The 11605-nt window shown below is 44.4% G+C and overlaps 1 protein-coding gene across 1 annotated transcript; it reads right to left on the bottom strand.

Moving 5' to 3' along the window:
- Window positions 1-5172: 5172 nt before the first annotated feature.
- Window positions 5173-6380, bottom strand: LOC136503998 (uncharacterized). The gene is made up of 3 exons (XM_066498896.1): window positions 6059-6380; window positions 5320-5580; window positions 5173-5195 (listed from the first exon to the last, which is right to left on the bottom strand). The coding sequence occupies exons 1-3, from the start codon at window positions 6378-6380 to the stop codon at window positions 5173-5175; spliced, it is 606 nt and encodes a 201-aa protein (XP_066354993.1).
- Window positions 6381-11605: the final 5225 nt, after the last annotated feature.

Raw genomic sequence — 11605 nt, 5'->3', positions numbered from 1 at the left:
CAAAGACCGTCTTAAGGCGTATGATGTTGTGTACAAGGTATCGCCGCATGGTAAAGTACCCGTCCCAAACGATGATGATTATAACATCGATGCAAACACATATGACGGAGAGTTCTTTCAAGAAGAAGGATTAGAAGGGAGTTTTGAGATTGTCTTAGATGTAGATCTCGCAATGGAAGTAGACAATGATACAGTCATTGTTGACGGGAATGATGGAGAGGAGGTTCACAACGCGAAGGACTTGTTATTACTTGAGCAACACCATTCAGGCAGTGTCGCTAGTGATGAGACTTTGAGAGACGATCATAATTACGTCGACAATAGCGATGATGAGATTTTTGGCCCACCTATCGATGATCTTGATGATTATTTCTAGTACATGTAAGATCTGTAGTACTTATGGCAATTTTATATATGTATGATACATTTACTTATTTTGCATCTCTTTTATATATGTATGATACATTTACTTATTTTGCATCTCTTTTATACATGTATGATACATTTACTTTTGTATATGCGTACTGATAGTTTATTCCTTTTGTTGTAGGTGATTGATGGTGGGCGGTGGAATCAGGAAGATTAGGTCGGTTATGACCTTACTGGCTGGTGGCGAGGGGTCCAGCCTAGGGTGGAGGAGGAGGACGGCGACGACGAGGGCGTCGAGAGCCGACACCTCCTCCACAGGACGACGACGACGAGTTCGTAGCGGCCATAGAGGAGGATGAGGAGGAGGAGGAGACCAGGGAGGAGATAGCGGAGGCGGTGGAGGAGGCACGGAGGGAGGATGAGGCCGAGCGGGCTGAGCGCGAGGAGGATGCCGACTTGCTGGCAGAGGAAAATGGGGTGCCTACGGTTTGGCTGCGAGGGTCATCGCGCCTCCCAGACTTACCCATACAGAGACGGCCAGTGATTCGACCCTCCGGAACTAAGTAAGTAATTTTTGCATGTTAACACTACTTCACAGGTTTTTAAGTTATAACAGAAACTAATATTCAATCTCAATAACTTTGTGGAGGGATTGGGAAATTGTGATCCCAGGGAGTCACTCTCGCCGAGTAAACAGGATCCTGGGTCTTCTGTGCAGGGCAAACTACCCCAGGATGGTGAGGATCGATGGTGTTGTGCAGCCCGCCATGAAGTGGTCCCACTGGCACGCCGCCAGCGATCAGACTGATCGAGCTGGCAGGTGTTATAACAGCAAGGCCGATCGGGTGATGAAAGAGCTGTGGGTACGTGTTCATCGCACTATGCTGATAATAACATCACATTAATTGTATATTGCTGATTGTATTTGCTTGTAAGATTACTACACCTTGGCGGAGGGAGTACATAGGGAGGACGCGGATGACGTGGTGAACAGAGTCTGTGTTCACCGAGTGCAGGACCTCTTCTACGAGACAAAGCTCCTGTGCAGAAGAATTTACCATGGCCGCAGAGGACACAGAGTCACCAGAGCGCAGACAGTGCACCTGCCCCTGACTAAGGAGCAATACTTGACGGTAAACATGAGATTACATCGTCTACGATTAATTGCACTGAAATTGATTTATGATTTGTCATGTGCTCATGTACGTGCAGGTGCCTCCTGCTTGGTGTGCGGGGATGGACAACTGCTGGGAGGCCATTGTGGACAAGTGGTTGAGTGAGGAGTACAAGCAATATCACGCCGTACGCTCACATTGCCGTGCGATGATGCAGGGTTCCTCGCACAAACAAGGCCCCACTACCCTCAAGGAATATGCAGCCAGATATGTACGCGGATTTCATTTCGTTGTTGCTATGCTAACTTCTGAATGCATAATATCTTATTGTTGTGCTTCTTCCTGCAGACGCGGTTCCACCCCGGCCAGGAGTGCGCCTCGTTCAAGGCATATGCCTTGGCACATAAGGGCAAGGCAAAGGACCCCGACCTCGTCTACAACCCGGAGGACCTGTCCGAGGCATATAGCAACCCGAGCGTGCACAGGCGCCTCAACGAGTACACGGCGATGGCGAGAGAGATCCATGGGTCAGAATTTGATCCGAGCACCGCTGACCTCGAGGGTGACATCGTCATGAGGTTGGGACCAGGTAAGCCACACGGGCAGTACTATATGGGCAACAGCACCATAGACACGGCCAACACTCAGACACTCGCCCAGATTAGAGCCCAGAGCACGAGTTCGAGTTCGAGTCCGGCCATACGCCCACGCTCACAGCCCCAGGTGGTAGCACTCCAGGTTAGTTCTGTTGCATTCGTTGTCCATTCATTTTCTACTCGTTCTTTATTTGCATTCTAACTATGTGATAAATAATTGTAGGCCCAGATTGAAGCCCTACAGGAGTCACAGCAGGCCTCACAGAGCCAGCTTCAGGCCCTCGAGCTGTCGCACCAGGCCGAGTTGGCACAGGAGAGGGCGCGAGTGCAGACCCAGCTTGAGGCCTTCCAGCAGGCGCACAAGGACTGGTACGAGTACATGGCCCGTTTTTCTCAGAGCATGGGCCAGCCTCCACCGCCTCCGCCGCCGCCGATGATACCGTTGGTGCCTCCACCTCCGCGCGACGGCACTCCTGTGAGTCACTTAGATGCACTCTTCACTTTCGTGTCATATAGAGCTACCTTCGACTTATACCTTAGTTTGACCTACCATAGCTTAGACCTTAGAATTTGCTTTGATCCAGATAACTCACATGTGCAATCTCATTCTAGGGACCTTCTACAGCTGGATCGAACAACGATATGCAGGGTGATCAAGACCTGGACTTGACTCCGTTTCTCCGCAGGCCTCCGACCATGTGACAGGCCATCCGACCTTGTTTGATAGTTTTGTATGTTGAACTGTGGACTTGGTTGAACTTTGTGGACTTTGGACATATGTTGATGGTGTTTGTGGACTTTGCATGGTGCTTGTTGACAAATGTTTGTTATTGTGAGTGAATGTGACATTTGTGGACATATATGTGATATATATTGCATATCTGTCATGTTATTATAATTTCCTGTGATTTTGTTGCTTATTGTGACTGGATATGCACTGAAACAAACAAAAAAAATTCTGTGGACATATTTTACCGAGTGTAGCACTCGGTAAAACAGAGATCCTGTCAGTTTTACCGAGTGTAGCACTCGGTAAAACAACGAAAAGAACCAAATTGGTTCTGATTCTGTGAATTTTGCTGAGGGCATTTTTTACCGAGTGCCGCTTCCCCACTCAGAAATATTTGACTACTTTTTACCGAGTGGGAACACTCGGTAAACATTATTCCTGAAGACTATTTGCGGAATTGTTTTAATCACGAAAATGGTTATTATTTTACCGAGTGTTAGGAGCTACACTCTGTAAACATTATTCAAAAAATTTATTTGCGGAATTGTTTTAATCACGAAATGCTAATTTATTTACCGAGTGCTGCTAGTGACACTTGGTAAACGTCGCCGTTAACGGTTAGTTTGGAGGCTGACGACCGTCAAGTCATAATTGTTTACAGAGTGTCATTGTAGCACTCGGTAACTATCTTCTCCGAGTGTTCCGATATTAGACACTCGGTAAAATAACTTCACCGAGTCGTTGTTTGCCGAGTCCAATTTACCGAGTGTGGCACTCGGTAAAGCGTTTGCCGAGTGTGTAGCACTATTTGCCGAGTGTTACTCACACTCGGTAAATACACAGTATCCCGTAGTGTACCTAACATACTGTTGAAGTCAGTAAGACCACAAGATATATATAATTAAACCACTCCTTTGCTACAACTACCTTGTCCCAGGGCTGTATCCGAATTTTTGTTGACCTGGTTCGAAACCTAACATTAGGCGATACATAAACGTGCCAGTAACAGAAATATTTTTAATTATTCTGGCAACATAATTTAATATATTCGTACACAAAATTAAGAGTTACAATAGAAATTATTCATGCTATACAAGAGCAAATGTTGAAACACAAAACAGTACGTTGTCTTAATGTTTACCCAAATACATCATCCATCTAGTATTTCTTGAGATTAAATGTTCAATCACATAATCATATAATTAACCATCTACAAACATCAATTGCAAGTGTTATCATTTGCAATCCATTGTATTTTTAGGAGTAGACAAAATAAAATCCCTCTATCTCCTTTTCAAAAATAGAAGAAACAGAACAATTACATGCCTTAAACACTAAGAACAAATTAACTAAAGATTTAACCATTTGCATATCAAGTTTGTCCTCAGCAAGAAAAATAAATCCTGCTATATCCCAACCTTGATGCAAAGTTTTTAGTTACAGAACCTAAGTCTAGTGGCTTGAGTATCTTATGGTGTAAATATATCAAACAAGCGTTGTAGCACAACAAGAGTCTGGTTACATAAACAAAAAAACATTTTATAGAGGAGAGTGGATAGGGAATTGCTGAAACTTTTTCCAATAAAAAAAATGAGGTAGAGTATTAGATATTATTATAGGAGAAAAAACTAGGAGAAGGGATAGTAAATTTTCATGGCAAATTGATAGTTATTTGCTGCAATAATCTATTGTGATTGAACAGACAGAGAAAGGAAACATGAGAGAGGAGGAAGGGTTAGATCAGTTAATCGGTTAAGACTATCTACTCCTATTTAACTTCGGCTAAGTACAAATTTATTAAGGACGCCCCTCCTAACTTTTGGGGGGGTGCTGTTATTCCATTGCCCATCCTGAACATGCCGTTGTGCCTCACCACACCAGCCACAACACAACTTAACACAATCAATAAGCTAGCTATAGCTATCTGAACAGAAACAGATCGCTCTCATAATCTTGATCTCCCAATCGACATAAGCAATCCATGTTCCACAAACTGAAAACTTAGAGAAGATCAGAAAAACAGAAAAACCGAATAATAAAATGAAAGAGACAACATTATGCAATAAAAGATATCAGTGCCATGGACACAGAAACAGTCAATGGCGCAACGAATTAACAGGAAAAAAAACTGCATCTGGAGGCAAAGGATTTGAGGCATCGATCGATCCTCACTTCTTGGCACATGCCACCACTTACTAGCAAGGATAAAATTCGGTTGCTTGCATTGTTGAACCGATTTAGAAACATAGGACATTTATATATTACTGTTGCTAACAGCTTTCTTTAAGCTATTAGGCTGAGCTCATCCAGTACTCAAAGTCTGGATATCAGTTGCTCCGCGCAGCCGTCAAGACCTTTTCGTTCATGTCGGAGGTGGATCATCAGCTGCAATAACAAGGCACAATCAGATATATATATATATAAATCGCCTCCAGAGGTCTATTGGAATCAAGTATTGATTCCAAGATTATTGTACTGGAGAATGAAGAGAGTGAAAAATAGATGTTACATTGACGAGTCAGAGGAATAGCATCGTAGCTCCAAACAAAGCAGATCCTCGCAGCATCACGGACAAGACTGTCAAAGCACTTCATGGTGGACTTGTAATCATCCTCTTGTTCATCGCAGGTCCAGGCAGCATCACGTACAAGACTGTCAAAGCACTTCCTGGCGGCCTTGTAATCACTGTCCTGTTCATCGCTCCGCCAGTTGCTATCTGCAAAGCCGCTACTGCCTGGCAGCACCATGGCAGCTGCTGGTTTCTCCCAGTCTGAACATGTAGCATGGTCGTCAGTAGAGGAGAAAACATTCACACTATGCAAACATCGTCAAGAGATGTGCACTCGATAACTTATGTATATTATTGCCTAGTAAATCGATTAGACAGCTAAACTCAAGCAGAAATGCAAAACATTTTCATGGATTGCCAATCCGAAATCGGAACAAAGAATTCAAGAAACTATAAATTAAAACAATAGGGCAAGTAACGCATAGTAGGCTAGTAGGCCATCATGCTTAAGCAAAGTAGATCTTGCGCCAAATTAATTAAATCATCTCGTTCTGCGTAAAAGCATCCAGTTGCAGCTGACGGTGTGATAATCTTCTCTAATTTCAATCCAGATCGGATCCTTCACAAACATTCGCAGCATGAAAAACACACAGAGATATGCAAGTTAGAGTGAGATCGGAGGAAGAGGAGGGAGATGTAGAGAACGAAGTGGATAGATCGGATCGCAGGGCAAGCATACCGTAGCACACCGGCGGCGTGCTTAGGGCGAGTGCCGGACAGGTGGGAAGCAGCGCGAGGGCGATCCTGCTGGACGGCGCCGGAGAGAACTTCATCACGAGCATGTGCATTCTGGTCAGGATTAGCAAGAGGACGTTCACGACGGAGTACTCGTCGTCGAGCAAGAAGCCACGGAAATGGACGGCGGTGACGCACACGATGACGGCGATGACGACACAACCGAAATAGTCCACCCAGTCGAGGTCGCGTAACGGCGGCCGCGGCTCCGGCCGCCGTCCCCACCCTGCGTCCTGTACAGCAGGAACCCAGCGGGAGGCCTCCATCCACACTACGTAGAAAACGATTTGTTGCAACGGTTCAATTTTTTTTAGGGGCGGCTGGTGATGGAGCCGCCCCTACAGTGGCGTGCTCGGGTGCCCAGACACCAGCCGCCCCTACAAATGGAACAGCAGGGGCGGCTGGTGATACGAGCCGCCCCTATAAATGGAGTATGATTTTTAGGGGCGGCTCAATCACCAGCCGCCTCTAGAAATAGTATTTGTAGAGGCGGCTGGTGATTGAGCCGCCCCTAAAAATGGCCCGTATTTATAGCTTCTATTTGTAGGGGCGGCTCAATCACCAGCTGCCCCTACAAATGACCCCCATATAAAACTGAAGCAGCACCTTCTTCCTCCTCGGGTCATTCACTCCAACCCGTGAAAGAAAGTTAGGGAGGGCTTGGGCACCTCCCAAAAATTGCTCTACTAAGGGGGGAAGGTTTTGGTCTCAAATCCTTTGGTGGAGATGTTGTAGAAGGTAAGAAAATGTTATTCCACACTTTTTTTGAAGTTTTAATGGTTGATTAGTGAATAATTAGAGTTTTGTTTTTCTCTCTCTTCTATGGTGCTTGAGCTATTTATGAGCAAATTAGACCCAACTTTTAAATGTACTAGGGTAAATTAGGGAGGGAAACAAGATCATACACTTATTTGGTCCATGTTTCTTGATTTTAGTGAACCATTAGTTAGTTTTATGGATGTTTCATGTGCATGTGATCTAGATCTAGGGTTTGGTTTTTTTATTAATTTTGTTTTTGTAAATTTATGTTTGATAAAATTGGACTAGGGTTTGTACGAAAGATATTGTGTAAAGTATAATTATTGCTAATTGTTGTCTTTGAAATTGTTTATTGTAATCAATAAATATGTATTTTAATTATTTATGGATAAATGGGCCATTAATTAATTTTCCTCTACCATGGTGTGTTTGTATGCTTCATGTAATTATATTAGATTTATATTCATATATATCTAAGGTATATACAATTATTCTCAAATAATTATTACTTTGATTATTTTTTATATATATCTGAATAAGTAGTCCTTTAATGTTTATTTTGTTGTTGTTGTAAAAGATGGAGTACAGGAACTCTTGGATGTATGGTTCATTAAGGTTCAAGGCAGGTTTCCGTGAAGAGGTGGATAAATTTATTGAAGCCGCAACGAAGCATGCAACGACATTGAAAGAGAATAAGGATACAATTATTTGCCCCTGTAAAGATTGCAAGAACCGTATGGCATGGACAGATGTGACTATCATCAGATCACATTTGATTATACGAGGATTTGTTGAGGACTACACAGTGTGGATTCATCATGGTGAAACGGTTATTGTTAACGACGAGGATGAGGAGGAATACGACGATGAAACCATAGAATCCCTGTCCCAATATTCAGCCGAGCTTGATGCACAAATGAATTTCGAGTTTGGCAATGAACAAGGTGGTGATGCTGGTGGTTGGGATGGTAACGACGAAGGTGGTGCCAATAATGATGGTGGAGCACGTGTCGGAGTTGAAGATAATTTAGATGACATGATTCGAACCCTTGGACCAGAGATTTTACTAAATAGCCCAAAAGGTCTAGAAAATTTGGAAAGAGTGACAAAAGCATCGAAGGAGACTGTGTATGGTGTTGAAAAGGGTTGTCCGACACATTGGACATTGCTACGTTTCGTGCTTGAGCTGCTCATCCTGAAGGCTAAGTACGGCTGGTCAGACTGTAGTTTCAATGATCTATTGCATCTCCTGTCATGGGTGCTGCCACAACCAAACTCAGTTCCCGCCAACACATACCAAGCGAAGAAGATCATAAGTCCATTGACAATGGGGGTTGAAAAAATACATGCATGCCCCAACCACTGTATACTTTTTCGTGGTGAAACCTTCAAGTCATTGGATAAATGTCCCCGGTGTGGGGCCAGCCGGTACAAGAACAATGACCTTTACGGTGGGGACGAACCATCCACGGGGAAAAAGAGGAATAAGAAGGGTACAAAAAAGGTGGTACAAGAATCTCAGCCCCCAGAGGACACTCCATTAGGCAACGATGCAAAGCAGAGAAGAATTCCTACCCTGGTAATGTGGTACCTGCCAGTGACCGACCGCTTGAGACGTATGTTCCTAAACCCTAAAGAAGCCGCACTCATGACATGGTGGGATGATGAGCGCAAGGTGGATGATGATAAGATTGCACACCCGGCTGATTGTAGTCAGTGGCAAAGGTTTGATGAGAAGCACAAAGAATTCAGCGATGACTCAAGGAATGTACGGTTTGGCCTGAGCACCGATGGAATGAATCCCTTCAATGAGAGGATGAGCAACCACAGCACATGTCCAGTGATCTTGACCATGTACAACATCCCAACATGGTTGTGTCAGAAGAGAAAGTACCTTCTCCTCACTATTCTTATTTCTGGCCCTAAACAACTAGGCATTGATATAGACGTGTTCCTCGAGCCCTTGATGCAAGAAATGGAGAGACTATGGAGGCATGGGGAGCAGATGTACGATGCGTTCCGAAAGGAGGACTTCATATGTAGAGCAATAATATTTGTTACTACCAATGATTACCCCGCGTTGTTTGCTTTATCTGGACAAATCAAAGGGAAGACGGGATGCTTGGTTTGCTTGGATGGTACTACATGGGTGTACCTGGATGCATCCAAGAAGATAGTTTACCTAAGGAACCGACGCTTCTTAAAGACAAGTCACAAGTACCGCAGCAAATTGTTCTTTAGATTTTATGACAACGCCCTGGAGATTGAACCCCCTCCGGAGAGACGTCATAACGGAGAACATGTGTACAGAATGGTGAAAAATATACGCGTCGTCTATGGAAAGAAGAATCCAGATGGGACGAACAGAGATAGAAGCACACCTCCTATTGAAGGCGTACCTTTCAAGAAACAATCGATCTTCTTTCAGTATCTGCCTTATTGGCCAGACTTGGAGGTCCCCCATGCCATTGATGCTATATACGTACAGAAGAATGTCTTTGAGAGTCTCATTGCTACCTTGATGGACACAGGCAAGTCAAAGGATGGTCTGAAAGTACGGAAAGACATGGTGCAGCTAAACATGATGCCACAGCTTCACCCGGTACCTGAGGCTAATGGAAAATACACTCTGCCCGCGGCGTGCTTCAACCTAACACCAGACGAGAAGAGAGCTATATGCACTTTCCTGAGGGGGATCAAAGTCCCGACTGGGTTTTCAGCAAATGTGAAGAAGCTAGTGTCGATGAAGGACTTGTCAATAACACACTGCAAGGCTCACGATTGCCATGTGATGCTGACAGTGTTTCTACCTATTGCAATCAGGGCTATAAAGCCAGAGTTCTTGAAAATGGCCATCACCCGCATGTGCTACTTCTTTTCGAAGATCTCACAGAAGACGATTGGCAAGGAAGAGCTGAGTGACCTACATGAATTTGTGGTGGAGACACAAAATCAACTGGAGATGTGTTTACCTCCTGCTTTTTTTGATATAATGCCACATCTCATAATTCACATGGTTCATCAGATACAGGCGCTTGGCCCTTGCTACTTGCATGAAATGTGGTCCTATGAGCGGTTCATGTCGGTTTTAAGTCGATACGTGCATAATCGAGCATACCCAGAGGGCTCCATGATAGAGGGTTACAGTACTGAAGAAGTCATCGAGTGCTGTCAAGAGTACCTAAAAGTACAGAAAGGGATTGGTAAACCCGATTCTCGTCACAAGGGTAGGCTGGCTGGGAAGGGCACCAGTGGTAGAAAAGTGTTCATCGACCATGATTACAAAGAGGTGAGTCGGGCGCATTACAGTGTCTTGCAGAGTACACAACTGATGCAACCGTATATTGATGAACACTTGGCTATCATTATGACGGAGAGAAATGGCCGTTCGGATGATTGGGTCATGAAACAGCACAAGCAACGACTAACTATATGGTTGAAGGACCAAAACATACCGCCTGGAGAAACCATAGACTCTATTACCATCAGTAGGTTGGCAGAGGGGCCATCGAGACAAGTTACATCTTGGAATACTTATGATATCAATGGGTACACGTACTATACCCCCGCTGGAAGAAGGTAGTGTATATTACATAAATTGAACATCCTACATTTAATGTTTTCTAGTTTTCCTTTTCACATATATATTTCAGGTGCCTGATTTTGTTGTTGTTCTTTATGCAACATCTAATTTTGTCATTGTCTGACTATAGAAAAAAATGTGGATTATATCATGTGAGTTGTTCTTTTAATTGTACTAGTTTCTTTTCTAAGTTTGTTGCCTGAGAATTCGGACACCTGAAATATAGCAACTCTAGACAGGTTTGGCATGGTTAGAATGACATCTTCCAAGTGGATAGTAGTACCAATCTAGATGTTTGTATTTTCTAGTAGCTCGGAATTTGTCGCAGACAGGATGGCCGGTGGCTATAAAAAAACGCCGGGTCCAAGTCCTCCGGGCCTGGATCCAACTACCTCACCCCGAATCCGTCACCGCGGGGCCAGTGGGGGTGGCGTGTTGCGGGCGTACGGTTGTGGCGCGGCCCTGGGCGCTGGCGACGTTGTGCGGCGTGGACGCCTGCATGGTGGTGTACGATGAGGAGGACTCGTAGCCGGAGGTCTGGTCAGATGTGCCCAAGGCTGCCTAGGTCCTGGCCCGCTTGAAGGCCATGCCGGAGCTGGACCAGTGCAAGAAGATGGTTGCCATGGAGGGCTTCCTCAACAAGCGCATCGACATGCTCAAGGAGCAGCTGCACAAGGCGCAGCGCAAACCAAAGTGGTGTTACACCAACATGGTCAACTAAGCTTCTCCCGCCGGAGGAAGGTAATGTATATTACATAAATTGAACATTCCACATTTAATGTTTTCTAGTTTTCCTTTTGACTTCTATATTTCAGGTGCCTGATTTTGTTGGTGTTCTTTATGCAAATCTAATTTTGTCACTGTTTGACTATAGAAAAAATGTGAATTATATCATGTGAGTTGTCATGTTAATTGCTCTAGTTGGTTGTCTAAGATTGTTGCCTGAGAATTTAGACACCTTAAATATAGCAACTCCTGACATGTTTGGGATGTGCCTATTGCTGCATGGTTAGACTGACATTTTCCAAGTGGATAGTAGTAGCTATCTATGTGTCTGTATTTTCTAGTAGATTGGAATTTGTCGCAGCCAGGATGGCCGGCGACGAGTATGAAACACTGGGTGCAAGTCCTCCGGGCCCGGATCCGGCT

Source organism: Miscanthus floridulus, chromosome 14 (assembly GCF_019320115.1).
Source record: "Miscanthus floridulus cultivar M001 chromosome 14, ASM1932011v1, whole genome shotgun sequence".
Classification (NCBI taxonomy): Eukaryota; Viridiplantae; Streptophyta; class Magnoliopsida; order Poales; family Poaceae; genus Miscanthus; species Miscanthus floridulus.
Note: the sequence above shows the minus strand (reverse complement) of the source record. Positions and strands in the feature narration are given on the sequence as shown.